General features: G+C 33.8%; 1 protein-coding gene across 2 annotated transcripts in view; it reads left to right on the top strand.

Moving 5' to 3' along the window:
• LOC109046263 (rho GTPase-activating protein 24-like) overlaps positions 1–26,127 on the top strand; it is a 91,594-nt gene that overhangs the window by 39,930 nt on the left and 25,537 nt on the right. Inside the window, exon 1 of one of the 2 annotated variants that reach the window (XM_042778701.1) lies at positions 25,605–26,058. The exons of the other annotated variant lie outside the window; for it this stretch is intronic. Within the exon in view, the coding sequence (XP_042634635.1) occupies positions 25,986–26,058 (73 nt within the window). The 5' untranslated portion in view covers positions 25,605–25,985. Of the gene's footprint in view, positions 1–25,604; positions 26,059–26,127 lie in introns of those variants that run through there. 2 annotated transcript variants of the gene reach the window in all.

The raw sequence follows: 26,127 nt of genomic DNA, 5'->3' as shown, positions 1-26,127 counted from the left end.
CAGCAGTTAATCAGTGTTTTAATTGGACCTCTCTCTCATCAGGGGGTCCGAGGGTGACTGAGAGGAATCGGGGGGCTTTTGTCTGAAGGTCGTGGCTGCTCTGCTGTGCTGTTTATTTACGCTCTCGCCGCTGTCTGTATGTCTTTGTAGCAGAGAACAGTTTACCGCCAACTGTTCAGACGTTATTCTTTGACTTGATCGCTGGTAATTTGCATGCCAATTTATTTCACATTTAGCTTCGACTCCCTGCCAGGACAGTCCTAATGTAGCGAGAATCACAAACAAGCCGAGTTAGACTAATGCATGCGGTATATCAGATGCAGATTTCACTCGCCGACATTAGTTCAAGTCCAGGTATGACATTTTACTAGCTATTTAACTTTAAGTTAACTTTTATTAGTTAATAAGTACTTGCAGTTGCTGTGTATGCTTAGTTGTGCTATACCTCCTAGGAAAAAAAACAATGCATAAACCAGCATAAGCTGGCATTTTTCAATGGACATGCAGAAAAAAAAAAAAAACAGTTTTAACCAGCCAAGACTTTCCAGTTTAAAATATTTTTGTTCCACAAAGATTAAAACTTTTTTATATATGCAAAAACCTGAATTCATTCTCTCTAGCATATAAAAATATGTGAAATATGCTCAGACTATAGTCATAATCCATTGCAATCAGCTTTCAGAATTCTATCATTGACTGACAATGCGGAATTAAGTTCTGCAAATGATGATGTCATATGTTTACATGCTGCATTGTAATTGGATATCAAAGTCCTCCGGGTTATATGGTACAGTAAACTGTAAGATAAGCATCTGTTAAGTTTACAGACATCTTCTTTCAACCCTAAAACAAAATGCAATGCAAAATTCATAACCTGCATTAAACATCAGACAAAACAAACAAAAATCATTATGAAAAATTTCTTCATATTAACAGAGCACAATATTATCTATACAGCCTTTGATTTTTTTTTTCTTTTTTTTTTATGGAAGCTGATCAATAATTAGTTTATTACTGTATATTTAGGTTTTCAATTTCAAACCTTTTGAACTGTTCTTTTGCATTTATTTTAACTGTCTATTTTTAGTTTTTCATTTTGGTCATGGTATTACATTTTGACACATTAGCATCAAATATATGTTTAAACAAATCCAGATAAATGTGTTGTCTCTGTGCATTAGGGGCTTATTATATCGATGTGTTGGGTTTTTTCCCTACTTACAACGTGTTTATTCTTAATCTGTCATGCCTCTCAGGTGTAACTTAAGTCTTTGGCGTGGGCAGGTGAGAGAAAGAGTGTTATAGATGTACGTCTGCTGTGTTATCATTATCAAATGTCACTCGGACCCCTCCTTGCATATCCTGCATGCTTTAAGAAATGTGATACTCATAGGCATGTCACCACAGGCTGTACATATATAATCATAGACAAGGTGAAAGGTCAACCAGCATACCTAGGGAGCAGGACATAGCTGACATTTCTGTCGTGTTTGTGATAATAGAGAATATTTGTAGAGACAGAGAAAAATAGGAAGTATATAATTAATTTATAGATTTTTTTAACCAATTAACATAAATATTTCCATTCATACCTTTTAAAAGGTATGAAAATTATTTCAAATATCTACCAACATACATAACACACATGGACTGTATGCTTACATATGTATGTTATATGTACGTTGAGTATTTGCCAATATTACCAGCATAATACAGCATATGCTGTATGTTTACATATATATATATATATATATATATATATATATATATATATATATATATATATATATATATATATATATATATATATATATATATATATATATAAATGTTATAATCAGTATTTGAGAAGATAAAGGGTTTAATTTGAACATTTGAAAAATTGACAACCTTATTTTGACTCTTAAACTTATTTGACTCTTCAGAAAAAACTTCCCAATTTTGCCCATTTCTTTAAAAAGACCTATTTTCTGTCTGTTCAAATACTTGTCATTCTTTCTAGCATATAAAAATATGTGAAAAAGCTGGAAATGCAGTCATAATCCATTACAATTATCTTTAAAAAGATATACTTTTCCATTCAAAATCTGACTTTTTAATAATGTAGGGTTTTCTACAGATTTTAACATTCAGTTTAAAAACATCCTTGAACCTTTGCATTGCACCATTTCTAAAAAATCATTAAAGAAAGGAGAGAAAGTAATAGTTCTATGGCTAAAAACATACATGTACAATATTTTCATTATTTTTCTGAGGATGTGTGGCATATTTCCTTTGTGCATCTGTCACTCTGTACATGGGACTCACACAGGGAGGTTTTCACTTTCCTTTCACGGGGCAAGAAGAGCATGTAGTGACAGCTGAGGGTCACTACCTTTGACCTCCAGTTGTAACATCTCCATGGCAACAGCAGATGACATGCAGCTCAATTAACCTTCAGCGGTTACTGTTAACACAGTAGAGTACTTGATTTTGAGTTTAATACTGCCTGAGTTAATATGTATATTTTATGTTTATGTAAAATGTTTATTTTATTTTTAAATGCATTTTTATATTAATTCTATTATTTATTTATTTTTAACCATATGCTTTTTGACAGGCTTCTTGATCATAAAATCTTCAGGCACCCTTTAAATGCCCTTTGATCTGGCACAGCCATAACAGTGGGTTAATTTTCCATCTGTTCTGCCACTGTAAAACTGTAAAATCCAAGTGTGAAATTCATATTTCACAGATGGCATCTGGAGAAACAATCAGAGCCACATCTAGAGGATTCTATAGCCAAGCATCTCATCTGCTGTCACATATTTTCATCAGTGAGCTTGTAATACAGACTGGTTCCAAAAATGATCTCTTGCCACCACTTTATGCCAATGGTGGATGAATTGAGAACTTTTACAGAACATAAATTATTTTTCTACTGCCACAAAACATATTTAAGGGTTCAGAACTAAAGGCTTTCCACAGTTTTTGCCATTTTGAATTTTGCCCAAAACTTTCTTACTAAAAAGTTGATATTTTTCTAACACAAAGCTATTGTATGGCTTCCAAAGATTTAGAATATAGCACACAAGTATTGCAGACTAATTTTACAATGCTTTCATTGTGCTGTCAATTCTCAATATTTCAGTTCTAAAATCTCAAATTTTCATAGATTATAATTGCAAGAAAAGTGTGAAAAATCTTTAGAAATTCACCTTTTGTGTTCCTCTGAAGGAGAAAAAAGAGATTGGAGATTGAAAAGATTGAAAGTGAATAAATAATGAGAGAATTTTTGAACCACTAGACATGAAAACTCCAAATGATGCAGATCCCATTCTGCTTTTTAGTATGCAAGGCATGAAAAAGTGGTTTCAAGATTAGAAAGATGAATGAAAGGATGTGCCTCAAATGTTTATGTAACAACTTGTGCCTTGATATGAAATATAACTATGGAACTGTTTCCATGTGCAAGTGACAGACAGGTTTGCATGTTTGCATTAAACACACACATGCAAATTTATCTTCATGCAAATTTATCTTTCAGTGAAAGTGAAAGTGACGTGACATACAGCCAAGTATGGTGACCCATACTCATAATTCGTGCTCTGCATTTAACCCATCCAAAGTGCACACGCACAGCAGTGAACACACACTATCTTTAAGCAATCAAAAGTGGAAGCGCACAGCCATTTATGCTGTGGCTCCTGGGGAGCAGCTGGGGGTTTGGTGCCTTGCTCAAGGGAACCACAGCCGAGACTCGAACCCACAACCTTAGGGTTAGGTGTCAAGCTCTCTAACCACTAGGCCACGGCTTCCCCACATATAGAAATGTTATTAGCAGATGGCATCAGGAGAAACAATCAGATTTCACTGCTTACAGTTTATTCAGGAACTTTTGATGTGAGACTCTAGTCTGTTCAAAACATTTGCTCTGGAAACAACTGCACTTCCATTTAAATGATTCAGTCGAGTAGTATGCAGAAGTGACAAAGACCTTGATATTTTCAAAAGCTTTGTTTGATGAGAAAAAGATGACCTACTGGATATTCCACAGCTGTCCCAGAGAATGTTTCTGGAGTATGGAATGTTTTGTGACATTATCATCCGTTCCAAACAGATGGAAAGTAGAAGAACTGTAATGGCCAAAGCTATGAAGGACCCCAAAGAGAATCAGAATGAACATCAGGCAAACACATTCCAGAAAGCTAAATCTGTCCTGCAAGAAGAGAAAGCGCAAGAGAACTGCGATATGGAAGAAGACAGAACAAAGATGTCTATTATCCTGACTGTGCAGACTGGCCCGGGTCCAGGTGTGTGCGGCCCGCTAATAAAGAACGCGTGAAGGAGCTCATTCGGGGCGTGAAACAAGCTGACCTTTACTCCTGTCTCCTCTGAATAGAGTTACATGCTGCTGGGCTCCAGACAAAAATGACTTGAGAACCATTGGTTCCTAAAATTAAGCATGTAGGAGCCAAATGACTTTAAATGACAAATTACAGATCTCTCTAGTGTTGATTATGGATCCAACATCTATCCCAAATAACATTTCCGTTAAAACGTATTCAGCATTAGCTACAATTGGGCCTCACTATGCCATACAACAACAACGAATAATATTTTGTTAAATATTTGGCTGCTTTTTAGGAAGCTACTTATTACAGAAAACTCTTTTGTTGATAAATACATTTTACATAAATTAATTGTAATTTATGACATATTCATAATTTATGAATAAATAAGATATATGTGTATGGGAACTATCTAAACAAGCTATCTTGGTAATTTCCTGGGAATATTACATTTATTTATGCAAATAAAGCTCCTATTTACTTGTTTGCCAAACTCACATTTCAAGATCAAATATGTCTGAAAACACAAATATTAAATTGATCTCTTCTTGAACTCGAATTCCTACCATTATTATAATTTTTTTTATTCAGCAAATTATATATATATTCTGTATCTTGTTCTCAGCAGATGATAAAGGGTCGTGCAGGTTTTGTAGGACGTTTTGTAGGTCAGATTGTCTCTGGGGTTGAACTTTGTGGAGAGGTTGTGTTGGTTTGAAATGTGCCGTAACTGTTTTGATTTTTTAGACTTTTACCAGTGAGCCACACAGCATAGCAAAGGCTTCTGGGAAGTGTGCATAATATGATCCTTCTGTTTTGTAAATATAGCAGATGACATGTGATGTTGTAATCTTGTGGTTAAAGACCTGTGCTGGTACTGAAAGGTTGCAGATTGAAACCAAACAAGAGGAAAGAAAATTCAGTCATTACTTACTCAACCATTAAAAAAAAAAAAAAAAAGCTTCTGAGAACCTGAGAGTAATACCGCATGCATAAAATTAAGCTCCGCTATCCAACACAAAAGCCTGAAGTTGTTATTGGAGCTGACAGAGGAAGTAAATGAGATCCCCTCCAGCATGTTCTGAAAGGGTTGTTTGTTTGCTGCGAGGCTGTTTGAGTAGTTGTTCTGCCGGAGAGCGTCCTATTCATATGGATGAAATCATTATCTGCCTCTCCAGATGGAGCGAGTGCAACATGACGTAGATGTGATGGTTTTGTATATGGGCCTCATGCTGAAACATGTGCAGAGGATGTGGAATCAGAGTCATGCATGTGGTTTCCCCTCTAGGCAAACATTCTTTTTTCTGTCAGGATATTTGGAGGGTGTATGTACAAATGCAACAGGGCGTTAAATCAGCACCGAAATAGATTTTAATTACAGATTGGTTTTAACACTGATTGGTTTGATTGCATGGAACGTATTTTGTTTTAAAAATATACAGTTTCAAGTTAAATCCAACACACTTTCATTGCAGTTCGTAACCCTTTTACATTTGGTGAATTGATAGTGAGCTTGTATTGTATGAATTTGCATGATAAAATTTGTATGTTCTCATACAAACTGTTTACAAATTTGTGTTTCTTGTGTTGAAATTATAATGCACACTGAAGCACTACACAAGGGCATGAATGGTTAATAAGCCAATGCTGTAGAAAAAAAAAAGTTTAGCAGTGAAAAGTCTGAGAGAAGGGAAACTTGCATGGACTGTTTTCTATCTCTCATGTCTAATAAGCTCTTGCAGATCTTTTGAACAGTGGGAGTCGGTGAATAATGAAGAGTTTTCAGTTTATTTGAAAACCTGCTGCAATCCAGGGTTTTTCTCTCACAGAACTTACTGAACTCCCACTTAAAGTTTCTCACAACTCTCTTGCATGCTATAAAACTACATCTGACATCTGCATTATCATTTAGTCTGTCCTAGAATATTTTTAGACCTTTTTATCTTCAGATTTGAGAGCTGTTGTCTTCAAAAAATGACGCTGATGCCCCCAAGTGGTCGCTCTTAGTCATTTACAGTAATAATATCACAGATGATATATCGCTACAGATATTATTCTGGCTTTTAAATATTAATCGAGCTGTTATTGTGCTTGTCATACATTAATTTCAATTCAATTCCATCTAGTTCTTCTATCAGATCAATAATTATGCATATTCATGATGAGAATGAAATTAACTGTGGGAAAATTAGTTCTAATGGGCTATAGGAATCAATACGGATATGATCTTTATGACTTGCATCACACACAGTAGTGAAATGAAATGCTACGTTTGGAACAAAAATGAATAAATAATTAATCATTAAGGTGTTTTTATATTCAAACCACTGCCTATGCATACAAACTTGTCTGCATCTCGGATGGCCTGAGGGTGAGTGAATTGTCAGTGAATTTTAATTTTTTGAAGTGAACTATTCCATTAATGGTTAGAGCACCTGTGTTTTATCACTGCATAAAACATATAGACTTCAAATATTACTGATTGACCCTCTATCAACATCCCTGCAAATATTTGTGTTTTGGGGTGTGTATGTTTATGCAGTGTACATTATATGTTTTGTCAGACTGAATTTAGACTCTCGGTGAAATGTATTTCTATATTTTAACAGGCACTGCATCACACTGTGTGTTAATTAACCTAGCAGGACAGGAAACCATGGCAACTGCATAAGTCAGTCCAAAACCCAGTCAATGTAGCGCCACCGCCTTCAATCTCATTTGCACCTCAGTCATTTTATGTTAAAAAATAGCTTATTTTTATTTTATTTATTTATTTATTTTACGTTGCAGCCTACAGTATATTAAGTGTTCAATCACTGAGTGAGTTGCACCTCATTTTTCATTCTCCATCCAAAAGAAAAAACAATCCATCATTATATCTGTGTTCTATCAACTTAAAAGCTGATGCTGTAAGTTTGTCCTCATACACAGTTAAGTTACAACAATTTATACTAGCTATTTTTAAAAGCTTGTATGTTTTATTTTGTTATGTATGTTTAGGTTTATTTTTTAATTGTTTGCCATTACATTTTTAATGCTATTCCATCCTTTTCTTTTATTTAAGCATGTGAGGTTTGTTCTGTGCTATTTCTATTCTATTCTGTTCTATTCTATTCTGTTCTGTTTTGTGCTATTCTATATTATTTTACTCTGTTCTGTTCTATTGTTGACCAAAAATTCCTATTAAAACTACTTCAAACTTTCTGTTTTTTTTTTATCTAGTTTTTTGTTTTAGTTTTGTTTAGTGTGTTTTTGCTTTTGTTTGGTTCAATTGTTTTGTTTTTGTTTTTTTTTTTTTGTTTTTGTGTTGTTTTTTTTTTTTTTTTTTGTTTTTTTTGGTTTGTTTGTTTTTTTTTTATTTTTTTTTTTTTTTTTTTCCGTGTCCTGTTTTGTTTTAGTTTTTTTTTGTGGTTGTTTGTTTGTGTTTTGTTTTGTTTGTATGGTTTAGTAGTATGTTTGTTGTGTTTTGTTTTAGTATGTTTGTTTAGGTTTGGTTTGGTTTGTTCACGTTTGTGTTGTTCTATTATTTTGTTTTAGCATGTTTGCTTAGGTTTGTTATGTTTTGTTTAAGTTTGTGCGGTTCTATTATTTAGATTGTTTTAGTGTGTTTGTTTAAGTTTGTGTTGTTTTAGTATGAGTTTTTGTTGTATATTTTCCATTCTGTTCTATTCTATAGAGAAACCAAATGTCATTTTTTCAAAGTTTTCCTATATAGAAAGTATTTTAATTTTAAGGGGAGATATTATGTGTTTTTATTTGGAGGTTTTGTATTTATCTGTTATGTAGTGATGGAGTTAATTATCATTCCAGGGACAGTGATGGCAGAAGCACTCCAGAGACAGTGACCTCACAGAAGATACGGCCTTCCCATATCCGCTGAGTAATTAGAGACATTTTATAACTGTGGGGTTTCCAAGAGAAAACTGATGACTCTCCAAATTATCCTGTCAAGCCCGACTCCCTTCACTGAGATCTGAAAGCAGGACTCCAAATTACATTTCTGCTGAGAGATAATGCTCTGGGACACAAAATAAACAAATTTTTGCCATTAGTACCGTGTTACAAGATGTTTAAATAACTTTAAATAAAACTGAAACAAACATACTAAAAACAAAACAATTGAACCAAACAAAAGCAAAACACAGAAAAAACTAAAACAAAACTAGATAAAAAAAGACTTGATGCTGGCTTGAGAAAGCCTGGCCAGAAAGTTTGAAGTAGTTTTAATAGGAATTTTTGGTCAACAATAGAATAGAACAGAGTAAAATAATATAGCACAAAACAGAACAGAATAGAATAGAACCGAATAGAATAGCACAGCTTGGATCTACCTGTCTGTGTGCGTGTCGTGACATTATCGTGGAGCTAAAAGCTCAGTGTTTTATTTAATCTCACAGAAGTGCCATACAAAATGAATCACTGTGCACTTCGTGCTTCGATTTCTTTTACTCCGCTCCTGAATGCCTCAGGCTCTGGGCAATTTGCTCAATCGAACCTCTTATAAATTACGTTTAGCACAGAATACGTATCAGTTTGCTCTCATGCACCACCGCTGCTAGTGTTAGAAGTTTTCCTCTTATGCAGTTCAAGGTTCTTGTTTACCATTTACTATTGTTAGTGAAACAACACCACTATTGTCCAATCAGATCAGCGTTTCTTTAATGCCACGTTCTTGTCTGATGGGAAACATAAACCATTTTGTTTGTCCTGTCTAATTTGATGGTTCCCCCTGTTCTTATATCTTTATTTGGATGCTTCATGTCAGCACGGTTCATATTTGTCTGTTCTTCTGTCTAATATAAATAAAGCTCAGATGGATGAATTGAGTTATAGCCTGGCATGTTAGTATGAACTGAGGCAGTAAGTAGATTATGTCCAAATATATTGGCTATCCTGTGAATTATATTGGCATTTCATTAAAGGAGATATTCAACCAAAATTTGATTTATGTCATTACTTACCCTGTTTTTTGTTTGTTTTCATATACATATACATATACATGTCCATGCAATAAAAAATAAATAAGAACTGGAGCTGGTGGGAAGCGTGAAAAAAAGCAAAAACATCATGAGAATATCCTAAAAGTATTCCGTATGGTTTGTGTACTAGGTCTATGCATTGAAAAGATCCATTACAAATGAAAGATTCTTTTGCATTCTTTTTCAGTTTGTAAGCCTTTGGACAACATGAGGGTTTGTAAATAATGACAACTTCCATTTTTACTTTGCTAGTAAATTTTACAAAAAATTACAAAGAGAATTACTAACATTAAATTACATGTGAAATTTTGCAGTAGAAAGACTAAAATAATTAAATAATCTTTGTTTTATATACAACTTCGAAAAATCATTTTTATAGCGTATTCCAGTCCAAACACAACCATAGATGCATTTGATAAAGCAGGTTTTATGTTTTCAGAATTCCATTCAGATCCTCATGCATTGAAGCTCAAGCTTCCATCAATGGATTCAGCCTAATTAAGAAACTGATTAGAAGAAAAGCAGTTTTGGGCCCAGCTCTGAGGGCCGACATCTGTGTGTGTGTTCGTTTATTTTGACTGCTGTTTTCATTCTTGCGTTCAGTCTGTTTTTCCCGCTGTTCCTCTGAAGTGTGTGATTGATGGCGGTCATTCATTGAATCATGTTGTCATGCGTCCCCTCATCTCTCACGCCGTAGCCTGGGGGACCAAAAGAAGAGTTTGTACTTGATTTGTTTCATCGTTCACTTCATTCAAGTCTGATTAATCCCTTGTCTGTCTCCTCTCTCAGCCTTGGTCTTTCATAACCCTCGGGTCTCGTGTGAGAGCTGCCATGGCTTCAGGAACAGGTATTAAGTCAAAAGTGTCTGCGGGGGTGCTGATAGCGCAATCTCGGACCTGATTGAAAACATTTTTTTTTCTTTGAACATTCAATGAAGAAAAACTTTTCTTTATTTGAAAAGAAAATGTTATTGCATACTGTCAGCACAACCGTCTCTGGTAATGAGAGTAACCATGTCTGGCAAATTAAATAAGGAAATGCAATTGTAGCTGGAAAATCTGATTCATTTTAGTGAACCAGTTTATTCTGCTGTATGGTTCTTTCTCTCATGTGTAGCATTTGAAAGTCTGAGTGTCGTTTTAGTGAATCAGTTTGTCATAAATGGTTCAATTGGAATATCCAATATATTCAAGTGATTTTTTTTCTTCTGAATGATTCTTGTAAATGAACACATTAAATATATATATATATATATAATATATATATATATATATATATATATATATATATATATATTAGAAAAATATTTAGTTAATCATTGTATTTGTGTCATATAAATAATACAGTATTCTAGTTTTTGTAGTTGCATTAAATTTATCTTTAAATTATCTTTTTTGTTTCAATCTTTTTATAATTTGATGTTGTCTCCCTATTCAGATTGTTTATTCAGATGAATGACTCTTTATGTTAAATAATTATATAACTATTAAAATAATTAAAAGTCCATATATAAAAATGTTACTGAAGTATAAACAGATAAATAATGTAGGTACTTTATATGTAACATTGGAAAGACTCATGGAAAGATTCATTCTCTTGAATCAATATGTCACAAGGAGTTCTTTTTCTCGTAAGAGCATTGGAAATTCTGATTCATTCTAGTGAACTGGTTGGTCCTGAGTGGTTCTTTTTCTCATACAGTACTATTTAGTTCATACAATAGTAGTACAGTATTCATGCAAATGTGCCACCAGTTGTCTAAGTTGAGTTCATAAAGAGTGAGTTAAAAAAGTGCTTCAATTTCATTTTTGCAAACCTGCACAAACGCTCATTATTCAGCTTAGGGTTTAGGTCAAGAAAGCTGGTCTGGGGTGAGTTGAACCTATGCAGGCAGGTTCTCCTGTTCTCTCGAGTTTTTATGCAGAGCTGAGAGGAAACTCAAATGCTTTCTGTCACCACGAGCGCTCGCACGCCATAAATACCCTCTGATATGTATTTACAGTAAATTCACCAGACTCGTCTTGGCAGAGGAAGTGGCGATATGAGCTTTATTTTTCCTCACATCTACATGTCAGCCATTTTTACTGAGTGTTTTATGATTTCCAGATGTCAGAATCGCCTTATGTTGGCTGGTCTTGACCTCAGGAATATTGTCTTTATGTCCTATTTTGAAAGTAATATTGTTTGAACACTTCAGCATGAAGCTTTTTTTTTGGATGTAAAATTTGCTTTGCTATGGATACACACAATATTCTCTAGAGATGACAGGAATGTTTTTAATAACAGTTCTCAAAAAGGCAATGCCATCAAACAATAAGAATGATGTACTGGTGAATATTCATGAACACACATCCCTCTAGGTGTTTATGTTCTGATAAAAAGAATTAATACAGAAACAACAGATACATTGACACTTAAAAGCTCTTTTTTATTTTGAGTTATGAATAAACTATCCAATAAACAGGGTTTTACTAAAGTTTTGGTTCAAATAAGATCATAAAAGTTCAGAAATGGTCATATTGGTCTGATGCAGTTTTATACTATTGGTTTTTTGTTAATATTTTGAATTAGATTTTATTTGTGTGTATATATTTAAGTTTTGTGTTGTGTTTTAGTCTTTTTTTATTAAAATACTTTTTAATATGTTTTATTATTAAAATATTATGTTTTAGTTTATTTGTCATTTTTATTAGTTTTTTAATTACTATAGTTTTTTATTACGTTTCACTTTTCACTTGTCTATTTAGTTGAATAAATTATACACTTGAATGAGTTTTTAATTTATATTTTGTTTTTATTTTTATTTTTTTTTAATTTTATGTCTTTTGTCATTTTTGTTAAATTTTTTTTTATATATCTATATAGTTTTAGTTTTTAGCTGTAATTTATTTAGTTCTGTCTATAAGTTCAAGTTTTAGTCATTTTTATAAGTTGTTGATTTTTTTTAATGTCTATATATTTTTTATTAGGTGTTAGGTTTTAGTTTAGTCTATTTTGTTTATTTATTTATTTAGTTCTGAATAAATTATCCTTTAAAAAGTGTTTTAATGAAGCAGGGAAGAGTTAGATTAAAGCATTTTAAATCTAATCTCAAACCATCTTGATGAATTGTTGATACTGGGGGTTATAGAGGGAAACTCATGTCTTTATCTAATATGGCTGAAGTTGTGAGTGGGCTCTTGGTCAGAGAAAATGATTGATGCCACCTGAGATTGAAAACAGCAGCCGCAATAACATGAGGGAACAACAGATATCCTCTTGGTGTGCTCAACATGATTGAAAAGACAGTGGAAAGGGAAATGAATTTGCCATTGTTCTGTCTCTCTCGAGGTCTTTAGTTCTTTCTGTCTTTCTCTCTGGGCTTCTTTAAAATCTTCAGCTTTGAGTAAAGCTACAGCTACAGACAGACCTGAGGCATAAACACACATTATAAGTAGGTCACTCTACTGAGATTCAATGTCTAGTGTTTCTCAATTCAATATTACAATAATATTTGAGCTTTTAAAATATTTTTTGCTTGAAATGTTTATGCAGATTGACCCTTTGTGAAGCTCCACCCCCTTGGTTACTGTTGTGAAGTCCATAATGAACTGGAAATTTCTGTAAACGGCCTTGTTTATTAGAAAATTTGTTATTTATTTATATAATTTATCATTAGAATTTATTATTATTATTACATTCGATGGAATGGATTTGTGACTTTTGAGACGGTAATGTTAATGTTGCTTATTTACATATAAGAAGAAGGCTAGAAGGCTCCAAAAATGTCAAAATATTTATTTATTTATTGGGGGAAAAAATTGTTTAATGTCAATAAGTGTTATTTTAGTGTCACTGATATACTATTAGGCTATAGTTTTCACCCTGTTGGGGGTTATTCTGCGATAACAGGCTGATTAAAGTTAGCGGATTCTAAAAGCTTTTTACTGATCAAAGTACAAGAGGACTAAAACTAAAAGAGAACTAAAGGAATCAGTTTCCTCGCTGTAGAGTATTGTATTTATAGAGCACGGTGAGGAGCCGAGCTGTTTGGCCGAGTGCCCGCTCTTCGATCAACAAATTTACAGGCCAGGCCAGGACCCCCAAGAGCCTTAGCGCCGTGATTTATGAGCCGAGCTCCTCTGCTCGGCTTCCGCTGGATCGTCACAGTGCATCACTGAACACCATCCAAGCCAAGACACAGCGGGGACTGCCCTGTCCCTGCACACGCAGAGAACCTGTTGACCACTGATGCTTTGACTCCATAACTGAGATTGCAGCTCAGATCCGTTCAGACGCAGTGCATATCATGCTGAAAGGAGATAAAAACAGGATGAGAGAAGAGAAACCTTTAGAAATGCACAGATGAGAAGAGCAGGACGCATCTTTGTGTTGTTGGTTGATCACAAAAGCTGGATAGATAGAGCTCCCGTCCCGTAATGGACTTGAACTACAACCCAGGTTGGAGACATGAAAACTGAACCTGTTTGTCTGAAATTGCATCGCACAAGAGGCTTTTTATCGGACAAAACAGAAAGGGGAGGAGAATAAAGCAGGTTATTTGCGAATGGGATTGCTTTTTTGATTACTATTGCTATATTTACTATACAGTTCACTGCGACTATTGTTTTGAAACTGTATAGGGATAGTTCACCTCGTTTTGTCATCAATTACTCACCCTCAAACCTGTATAAGTTTCTTCTGTTAAACACAAAAGAAGATATTTTGAGGAATATGGGTAACCAAGCAGTTGTCAGTAGCCATTGACTTCCATAGTATTTTTTTCCCCTACTGTCGAAGTCAATGGCTACCGACAAATGTTTGGTTACCTACATTCTTCAAAATCTTCTTTTTGAACTCACACTTTTGAAACTCATAAAGAAACTACTACAACTTGAACCTGAGGAAATGATGACAGGAATATTATTTAGAATTTATAATAAATCAAACAATTGCAGCAGGGATTTGAAAGCGAAAACATTGAAATACTGGCAAGTGATTGCACTTTGTCAGACAAAACACAGAATCAATTAGAAGTGAATCGATTCAGAATCAGTGCAGAGAGAACTGTGATGCATCTCAGAATCATTTTTTCCCCCTCCCACTTTTAAAAATGTATTGTAGTTTTACATTTGGAATGTTTTTAAACTTGTGCTTGACTTTTTCCAGCCATGTATGGCTGTCATATCCTCTAGCTGTGTATTTTATGAGGTGCATTTTTGATTGTGTTCTCTGACTGATTATTTGCTTGCATGAATAAGAAAGATGAAAGACTGAGCTTAAGGGAGATTTCTTCCTGCCTCTGATGTCTTTCTGGCTCCGTGGTTAACTTCATTCTCTGAGTGATTTGGAGCCAATTCAGCCGCTTTCGAAAAGATGTGTGTTGGCTTACTTACTTTCTTTATCTTTGTGCATTCCTCTCTTTAAGGCTATCTGAAGAGCTGATGTGGCACTTTGGGGTGTCAGTGCTCTCTAATGGATCCTCATGCACCACTGTAGCTTTGCTAGATTAAAAAGGCCATTTCATGGAAAATAGAATTTTCTTCTGTTCTCTTAATATCTATATACGAAAACTAAGATGCCAAAATGGTTCATTTTAACATAAATTTAGGTATAAACACCAGTACTAAGCAAATTGGCCAGAAATTATTATTCATTTCACAAGCAAAGATGGAAGCCAATAAAAAGAGGTAATTCACAAATGTAAATCATAAAAGGTACAGCAACTAAAACAGATGGTTTGATTCCAATGCTCAAAAAGAAGAATTACTACTACTTTTAGTTCACGAGAACTAAAATGTACTAATTTTAAAAGGGAAAATAATTTGCTGTAAAAGTGCAGAATATGGCCATTATGACAAATATTGTAATAATATATTTTTTAAATAATTTTTTTAATCTTATTTATATTTAATATATAAATTTAAATACATATTTAAATATTTAGATAAAATATTCAAAACTATTTTTTTTACATTTTAATAATATGAGTAAGATATGATAATATATATATATATATATATATATATATATATATATATATATATATATATATATATATATATATATATATATATATGAAAAATAATTATTAAAACAAAAATGTTATGTATTTTACAATCACTTATTTTTTAATATTTTTATAAATATATAAATATTTATTTTAAATGTTCAAAAATAAATATTTTGAATATATATATATGTGTGTGTGTGTGTGTGTGTGTGTGTGTGTGTGTGTGTGTGTGTGTGTGTGTGTGTGTGTGTGTGTGTGATTTTTAATATGAAAAAATAAATCTATTTGAAAGTATCATTCACTTGGTCTATGAATTGGTCTTGCATTTCCCTACTTTCATATAACAACTGTAGATAGAAATAACTTTCCCCGTCATGCATCTGGATAATTGTGCATTTCCAGCCCACATAATGGAGCCTGACTGAATCTCTGAAGGTAGACTAATGATAATGCAGGTCCACCGATCGCATTATTCACCTCATTTTATTGCACAACGATGTTAAAACCTCTTGCTCCTAATAGCTCAAAGGTGAACATTATGTCCAGAGCACCATTAGGTGAGAATGTAAGATGATTTTCAGTGAATGTCGGTGAGACACAATGGCATGACTGCTGTCTTTCCCATGCTCTCATGGTCGTTGTTGCAGACAGACTTGTCTTATGCATCCAGTCCCAAGAGACTGCAGTCTACATTAGATTAGCAGATGTCATGATTCTCATCCCCTAGCGAGAACAGTCAACATGTTTTGAGGGTTTACGTAGTCCTGCAGATATTTTACTGACATTTGAACTGTCAAAGTTGGTTAGACAGACACTGGGAGACAGGAAAAAGAGAAAGGAATTGAATAGGACTGAATGGGATTTGTCATAATGTCATAGCGGAGGCTGTGATTGGTGCAGATAAGTTTCAGCTACTTCCCCTGTCAATGACCCTTGTGAGGCCTGCAACAATAACATCCAGTTACAAGGATGTTTAGCGGTTGCAGTGAGATTCGATGTTGAAATTGCAGCGGTCATTTATCAACTGCAGAACTCAACAGAAATGATGACATTTACTCAAGCAGTCTCAGCGTGGGATTATTAGTTGAGGGAAAGCAGCACTGTTAAAAGAAATTACATTTCTGTTTCTCACAGGCAGTCTGCAGGAGAGAACAATCTCAAATGAAATCTTTAATAACTCAGTTGCATCAGTGCAAGCCAATGGAGAGACTTTTTCTTTTTTCATAAAACACATATAATGTACAACATACAAGCCATTTTTGTGTTTATAATATTTTAAAACTATATATTGTGTGTGTGTGGGGGCCTATATTAATTATATAAACAACTACATAATTTAACATAAATGTTCAAAGTATATATTATAATTATATTATAAAAATCATTAAAAAAGTATTAATATAGTATTAAATTATTATAATGTTAAATTTATTGATTATATATATATATATATATATATATATATAGAGAGAGAGAGAGAGAGAGAGAGAGATAGAAATAGAAATATTGAGAAAATATCGCCTTTAAAGTTGTCCAAGTAAAGTCCTTAGCAATGAATATTACTAATGATAATACATTTTTGATATATTTACGGTAGGAAATTTTACAAAATATCTTCATGGAACATGATCTTTACTTAATATCCCAATGATTTTTGGCATAAACGCAAAATCGATAATTCTGACCCATACAATGTATTTTTGGCTATTGCTACAAATATACCCGTGCTACTTATGACTGGTTTTGTGGTCCAGGGTCACATATATACTTTCATCTGTGAAAAGGCCAGATACTGATTGGTTTCCTATTTTATTATAAGATGGGTGGATGTCAGACTGTGATCTGAGGAAGATATCCAGTGATCTAAGACAGTGATGTCCCCTTGTCTCACCTTTTCTCTCTTTTATATCCCTGTCTTTTATCTCTTGTCAGGTTTGTGATGTGATGTGAAGAGATGTTAAGTTACAGAGCTGGTAACCTCACACCTCTAAACTCTCATTCTGAGTCAGAGCCAAGAGTCACGAGGTCACGTGGAGCCCTTGGCTGCTTCTGGTGTCATGTCTTCTCAGCATCTGCACAGCTGGTTGGCCTGTGGCCGAGAATGATGAATGATGCCACAAATAAGACTTTAATGTTATGGTGTTTCCCTTATAATTATCTTTTGGTGAGGTTTACAAAATTTCATTTGAACAAACTATCATTTTTAAATGTCCAGTACTCCCTCTACACACACAACACCCTTGGATTCACATTGCAATGCTCTTAAAGTCATTTAAAATCATTTGAAACTGCATAGCAACCCCCTAGCAACCACCACCAACACCCTTTAAGATTTGCAACATTCTCAAAAAACTCAAAACACCTTAGTAACTACATAGCGATCACATTGCTGTTAAAAAAACACTCAAATCACCTTAGCAACAGCATATCAATGCCCTAACAACCACCAACAAAAACACTCTTAAAACACTCTGGACATCTTAGCAACCATATAGTGACACCTTTGCATCTGCATTGTAATGCTCAGAACACATTAGCATCTCATGAATGAATGAATGAATGAAAGGCAGTGTTGATCAGAAAGTGTGCTGTGTGTGCACGGGGTGTTTTGGAGTGTGTTTGGGGTGTCCGTGTGCTTGTTATTGCCCATCTTACTGAGAGAGAATGAGGTAATGACATTACAGGGTGTTTCCTAAAGTCCTAAAGCCCAAATTGACTCTCATCAGCATTTTCTCAGCAGCTCTATCTAAGCCCTATCTTACTGCAGTTCTCAATCCCACAATCCCCTCTGTTCTTTGTAAGCTCTTCATTCTGGCAGCTTTCAAGGGCCAACAGCTTTGCCAGAGCAAACAGGCATGATCTAGGCTGGTAAAGCAGACGGGACGCTTGGGGCTTCCAATACAAACATTCTTATCAGCCGTCTGAACGCTTTTGGGCCGGACGCTGCGTTAGGACTGTCATAATAATCAGAGCAGAGCCACTCGCCTGCCAGAGTGTGTGTGTGTGTGTGTGTGTGTGTGTGTGTGCGCGCGCGCATATTTTGTTAGAGTTTGGGGTCATATTTAGCTTACAGAAGTGAACTAAATCTGACAAAACCTCTGTTTCGGGTTGCTTCCATTTGGAAAATCAATTCAAATCAAGGTTCAATCAATTCAAACCAGAAATGTTTCTATTAATGTTATATATATAAAATATGATGTCAAGCATTATTAATAATAATTATTATAATTATTATGTATATTTATTATTATTATTTATCACATTATTGTATGTAATATATATACACACTTTATATATATAAATACATATACATACTTATATATATAAAAGGTGTCTGTGTGTGTCTATAATTTTTATGAATAATTAATTATAATATTATATATAATTAATATTTTATTTATATAAATATTTTATATTTATATATATATATATATTTATTTAAACATTTGTAAAACACACACACACAATTTTTTTTAAATAATTTATATATAATTGTCTTTTATATATTATATATAATTATATAATAATGCTTATAAATACCACTGTGCAAACATACATACACACACATATATATATATATATGTATGTATGCACAGTGGTATTTTTAATCATTATTATATAATTATCATCATATAAAACATCATAAAACACTTTCTGATGCTGAGGCCGCTGGATCAGGACTGATCATTGCATACGTGTTGTGTTATTTATGGCTTAAAAATGATAAAGTTTTGCTGCTTTGCCTGGAAGATATTCCAGAGTTTCATATTTCAGTGCTAGATGTTGAAAAAATACTGTTGGCATTGATTGATATTGAAATTTGCCTCAATCTGTGTCTGTGTTCTGACAGCTGCAGATATTGAGTCCTGTGTTGAGTTGATCAGGGAGTTTGCTCAAGAGATTCCCTGTGAACACCAGTGTGTACATTGACATTCAGTTCTGCCTTCAAGTGTCATGTTGACATTGATAAATCATAAATTATAGATGCTATATGTGATATCCACATGCACAATGCATGTGCAGCTGTGTTGCTGGCAATATCTGAGATATTTGTCTCTCATATTGATTTGACGTTGTATATCAGGACTGGGACGGGAGGAAAAGTGGAAACTGTCTGATAGATTGATGCTTGCAGTGTCAGATTCTTGCTTGAGGCTCTACAAAGGAATTTGATCTCGGAAATGGAAATGTTTGAGTGCAGTGCAGAAATGAAATGTTTATGATTGTGTGAATAATGATCTCTGGAGCTGTGTAGAGGGGTTTAGGACAGCTTGTGCTTTTTTTGTGTCTCTGCTGATGGTGAATGGAAAGTGAGAACTGGGACGCACGCAACTGTTCACAAGCACTCTATAACATGTGTCACCATGTGTGTTTCTCAGATTTTGTTTAGGTGAGTATCACTATTTATACTGGTCAAGGATTCGAACGAACCTCTAACCCTACATATTAAATAATTTCAAAGTGAGTTGAGCTTCAGCATTTGCTCTCTGGTTATGCCTTGTGAATGCCATCTCAGGGGATTCACGGGTAGCTGACACAACATGTGCTGTAACAGGTGTTTAGTGCGTTAGCCTGTAGGACTCAGCTCGGGGGTTCCTGTAGAAAGTCCCGTGTGTTATACAGGGATTATGATCTTCCTGTCAGTAAGAAACTGGAGTCTCTTCCGATAACCTAAAATAAAGCTAGCAATGTTTGCGTGCTAATACAAACAAACACAGCATTAAAATGAATACTTCCAGTATATTTGGGGCACAGCTGACTGAAACCTTTTAGACTTATGCTTGAATGCTTGGAATTAGTTTTGTAGATAAAAATAAATTGTCTCAGTTTAGGAATTTCTTTAGAGTTTTATTTTATTTTGTTTTGTTATAAATTTAATGTTAATGTTTTTTTTTGTTGTTGTTGTTGTTGTTGTTGTTTTTTTTATTTAAACAGTAATATATTAATATAATTAGTATACTATACTTAAAATATAAATAATACATTATATAAATAATAATTATAATTATAATCATATTTATATAAAAAGTATAATTATAATCATTTTATTTTATATATTATTTAAATCTATATAAATATTTTAGAATTTATATGTTGGCACAATTTATTTTTGTTTATGAAGGAAGACCAAGTGAAGGAAGGTTTTTTGGTACATGTACATTTTTCCAATACTTCCATGTGTGTTAAATCATAGTTTTGATAAATTTATTTTTATTATAATTTTTTTGTTTAATTTTAAATTCCATTTAATTTTTTTTATTAATTCAAATGTAAATATATATTATATATATAGATATATATATATAATGTATATATATATATCATTTAATTTTTTTTATTAATTCAAATGTAATATAATTCTTAAGAATGTTGTATGCGATTTATTTTTGCCTCTAAAACATTTACATTAATCATAGTTTTGATAAATTTATTTTTATTATAATTTTTTTGTTTAATTTTAAATTCCATTTAATTTTTTTTATTAATTCAAATGTATATAAATATATATATATATATATATATATATATATATATATATATATATATATATATTTATTTATTTATTTATTTATTTATTTATTTATTTATTTATAATTCTTAAGAATGTTGTATGCGATTTATTTTTGCCTCTAAAACATTTACATTTTAAATTGATAAGTTTGAACAGTGAAGGTTTTTTTGTCTTTACAAATTTTCCATACTTAAATACATGAATGTTAACTCATAATTTCATCATTTATAATGCTTATTTTACTATTAGTATAAAAAGTGGAAAATAGTCATAATAAAGAAATTAATGAGTCATATAATAACATTAACTCTTTGTCAGACCCTTCAGGTAATGAGAAAGGCACATATAGTGTGGAAGACATTCACTAATATTAAACTCGGTCCTGTGGCCGTCAAAACAGACAGAGCTGGGGGGAGGAGGAGATCTTGTAGTAATTTATTATGTCATGAGTAGACGTGCCCATTGGAGTGAATTTATTATTTGGTTCAATTACCTGTGGTCTGTAACCTATGTTATTTAGTACGACACTGGCAGCTGTGGTGATAAATCATTCCTGAGGAGCAACAGACCTCCATTGCAACCTTGTGTACTACTATTCCAACCAGGGCAAGTGTCTTCTGTGTACCAGCCTGGACATAAACCAGCCATCTGACAGAGACGCTAGAGAGACCATTAAAACCGCTAAGGCTTTATTAAGAAGTCTGGATGAGAGAGTTGAGAGACTGGACCGTTGCTTTGGTGGTTTGTTCCCATATTGGTTTTTAACTGGTTCATTAGCATTCATTAATGCCAAAGGTTAGCTTCACATAATGAAGCCACAGCACAAGGAATGTTATTCAGTAATGCTCACATTAATTATTGCTGTGGCAAGCATCCATGTGACTATTGATCGTATTGATTCACATTTTAAGTCTTTGTAGTGTCGTTTTACTGTTGAATGTGTCACATTTGTTGTTTTCCCAAGTTTAAATCATCCATTTACTTTCTCCTTGTGTGTTTCAGTCTGTATTTGACTGAACAGCAGACTTTGAGCAATTCAGCATTACTTGTGTGCTACAGACCCTCGTATTATTGATAGTACTCTGTGTGCTCTGTAATAGCCATAATAAATTGTATACAGTGTTATAGGACTCACATCTCAAACAGACTAATGTTCAGTTAGTCCTGGCCTGAACTGAGACACAGAGGCAATTTTAGATCACTCAATTTGAGCACAGAGAGATTTGACCATTTGTCAAGATGACCTCCTTTGAACCTGAGACACTGCTGAACATATTTCTGATAAAGTTGGGAAAGTGTGGTACTGAGAATTCTGATTCATTTTAGTGAGTCTATTCAATTGAATCGATAATTTAAACTGATTCATTTGAGTCATTATACAGAAGAATTTCCATATGTGTGGCATTTTACATTTTTCTTTTTTTTCTTTTCTTTTTTTTATAATATTCATTAGGAATATTTTGGCTACCAAAGTACAGAACAGTACTTACAGACCAGTTATTTATAATAATATGATAAATCATGTGATTGCATTATTATTATGATTATTATGATGAATCATTTGAATTAAAGAACCAGGTCTGTGTTGTAAAAAACTGTATTGTAATGGATTTGAACAGTATGCATTAAATGCTAACCTTTCTAGCATTAATAAAAACACTGAAATGTAATTAAACTGCTCTGTTTGAGCATGAGTGCTTTATTTTAGAATGGGAAAGAATTCTCTTATGAGTTTCTTTGCCTGAACAGGGAAAGACTGGAAAGATTAAAGGGATAGCTCACCCAAAAATGAAAATTCTGTCACCCTCGTGTCGTTCCAAACCCGTAAGAACTTCATTCATCTTCAGAACACAAATTAAAGATATTTTTGATGAAATCCGAGAGCTTTCTGACCCTGCAAAGACAGCAATGCAACTTCCACTTTCAAGGCCCAGAAAGGAACTAAGTACATCGTTAAAATAGTCCATGTGACATCAGTGGTTCAACTGTGATTTTATAAGGCTACGAGAATACTTTTTGTACACAAAGAAGACAAAAATAACGACTTTATTCAACAGTTTCTTCTCTTCCATGTAAGTCTTCGATGTGCATTCATTAGAGTACCATGACACATTCGTGTGCATTTCTCTGCCTGTAAACAAGGCGCAGTGCATCCAGGTTCTACATCAGTTGAACCACAAGCATGCGTTGTGAACTTTCGTGAACACGAAAAGGTCTTATGAGTACAGAATTTTTATTTTTGGGTGAACTATCCGTTTAAATTTGCCTCCATATTGTTTCCAGTCAGACATACAGCAATTCCTTCAGCTGCAGTGAGACGAGTTCTCATTCCGTTTTGCCAAAAAACTACAAAATAAGACAGAAGGAAGTGTTCTGAAGTCTACTATAGTTTTATACATTTACATTTATTCATTTAGCAGAAACTTTTATCCAAAATGACTTACAAATGAGGAATACAACAAGCGATTTATCTTAAGAAGGCAATAACTTGAGAAATGCAAGCAATACAAAGTTTTAAATATTCAGAATTCAGGACAGGGAGGCATTAAGAAATAGTGAATTTTTTTTCAGCAGGATGCCATTAAATGCCCACAGAAGAGATTCCAGCTGTTTCTTGGATATGCCAGGGGTTCCACCAACAAGGAACAGTGAATGAGAATGTTCTGGAAAGGTAGTGATGCCAAATTTGACTTCATTCTTCTGACCAATACTATCAACCCCTTGATCATTTTCCTCTTTTGTAAAGTCTTAGAAACATTATGGATTTTTTTTTCTTTTGCTGTTGGAGCATATTATTTTTGTTGTAGTTCCCATTCATCACTACCCAACTATGATAACCCCAGAAATGTGAAAAGGGTTCATTGTTTTCTAACAATAACAAATTTGTTATGGCTCAGAAGTTGCATCTAATTTCATCTAAATGAGCGGGACGTCTACTTCAGCTCCTTATCAATAGAGATTGGTGCCTGTCCTCACAGTTGAGTGTGTATGTCTGGTCTCCTGCGCACTTTAGTGTGGTTCGTATGCAAGACAAGATTACTTTCACATACGTACAGAGTTACAGTCATGAACCTAGCGCCCACGTAACCATACACTGCACAGCTTACTCCCCTATCATTAAGACACACTGAAGTGCACTAAGTGGTGTCATGTTGTAATGTCAGTAATAGTTCATTGTGGTTGTCTTTTAGGGTGCAAACTATTCCGGTTGAGATGTATAGAGCTGAACAACTAGAGTAGCCTTTCACCTTTGCCCTGACCTGGTCTTTTCATTCTCAGTCTCAGTGGCTATCAAATGGACTTAGATGGAGCTTGTGGACACAAGATGTGGGAGCCTGTTGATATGAGACCATGAGTTGATCAGATAAAGCCAGTCTCCCACTTTCCCCTTCTCTCTTTCTCCTCATACCTCTGTGGGGGGCAATGAAACCAGACCCCTGGACATGCACCGGAGGAGCTGGAGATCTGAGGCCCATTGTTCAAAGAGAGTCGAATCGTTTAACTGCAGTTGGGATGGCGACCATGTTGGTTCAAACCCTATAGACTGCTTGAGTATTTAATCAGGTTGTGTGAAGATTGGTCTTCGTCACCATCATCAGCGTCCTCAGTTTTAACCTTTCATTATCTTAAACAAACTACAAGATTAGAAAGTTCTCCATTGATGTTTCTGGTTAAATGATGATATGATGATAAAGGAGTAGTTGTGTAGTGTGCTCTGACCTCCTGACTTCTGAGAGAAACACTACAGTTCAGCACTCCCTAGTAATGACCAAGAACGTTGTCCTGGGACCGATTACAACTGCTCTTCAACAACCTGTAAAATATTTAAAGTATTTATTTGATAAGTAAAGGACAAAATTGCTAAATAAACTGATCAGGACTTGAGAGTATAACTCACCCACTGTATTGTTTTTATTTAGAAATAATGACTGTACTAATGATTAAACAGTTGCACTTTATTTTAAGGTGTCCTTGCTACAGTGTATTTATACATATATGTACTGAGTAATATTAATTAACTACATGTACTTACTATATGGTTAGGATTAGGATTTTGGTTTGGCTTAGGGTTACTTGCATGTAATTATGCATCATTAATCGTCTCTGAGAGCCTCAGTTGCTCTCTGTACAGCGTGTTATATATATATATATATATATATATATATATATATATATATATATATATATATATATATATTAAATAAATTAAATAAATAATATAATATATATATATATATATATATATATATATATATATATATATATATATATATATATGATCAAAAACAGTGAAAACAATAATACTGTGAAATATTATTACAGTTTCAAATAACTGGTTTATTTATTGATTTATTTTATTTAATATTTATTTATTTATTTATTTGTTTGTTTGTTTGTTTGTTTGTTATCCAAAGCTGACTTTTCAGCTGTCTTAAAGCCAGTCTTCAGTGTCACATGATCCTTAAGAAGTCACATGTGCTGCTTAATATTTTTGTGGAATAGAAAGTACAAAAGAACAACAATTATTGAAAACAGAAATCTTAACATTAACATTATAACATTATAAATGTCTCTTTTGATCAATTTTTTGTATCCTTGCTGAATAAAGGCATTATTTTCTTTCTTTCTTTCTTTCAAAAAAATAAAAAATAAAAAAAGTGGTAATGCTTTCATAAATATATGGAAAAATCCTGTCCATTGACAGCTACTCAAACAGTTTTCATTATTAATGAACAAAGCAACAAAGTGTTTGCTGGATTTATTAAATATGTTGTATTTTTATCATATCAGTACCGGGTTATAGATAACATAAGGACTAGTTTAAAAGATACCCCATATAGTCTTCATAAAAATATACATATCCTCTGAAATGATTTATTCTACAGTTTGACTGACAGACTCTGGAGAAGGGGCCGCTTTTCTCTTCTTCTCTTTTAAGAGCTCCTGGGTCTGTTGAAACTCTCTGTTGTTCACCGAGTAGAGCCAGAGAGAGAGAGTCCCCTCCCCTTGGGCTCTTTCTTCCCCTCCTCCTCGGCCCTCACTATGGACCAAAGCAGCACTCCTAAAGTCTGCAGGCCCATAGTCTCCTGGAAGACCCCCTCTTCTTCCAGCTCTTCCCCACTTCTGAGGCCTCTTCTCAGGGATAGGTAGAGCAGGAGCCCTGCTTGATAATGGAGGTGGTGCAACAGGTTGGACATCAGCTATCTCCATTTGGGATATCCGAGTGTCTGTCTGCATCTGCAGGTAATTCTGCTGTTAATTTGTACAGTGCTGCAGATGAGAAGCTTTTGAGATGCTAGAATGGTTTACAAG

Source organism: Cyprinus carpio, chromosome A21, assembly GCF_018340385.1.
Source record: "Cyprinus carpio isolate SPL01 chromosome A21, ASM1834038v1, whole genome shotgun sequence".
Classification (NCBI taxonomy): domain Eukaryota; kingdom Metazoa; phylum Chordata; class Actinopteri; order Cypriniformes; family Cyprinidae; genus Cyprinus; species Cyprinus carpio.
The sequence above is the reverse complement of the archived record's forward strand: the minus strand, read 5'-3'. Positions and strand labels throughout refer to the sequence as shown.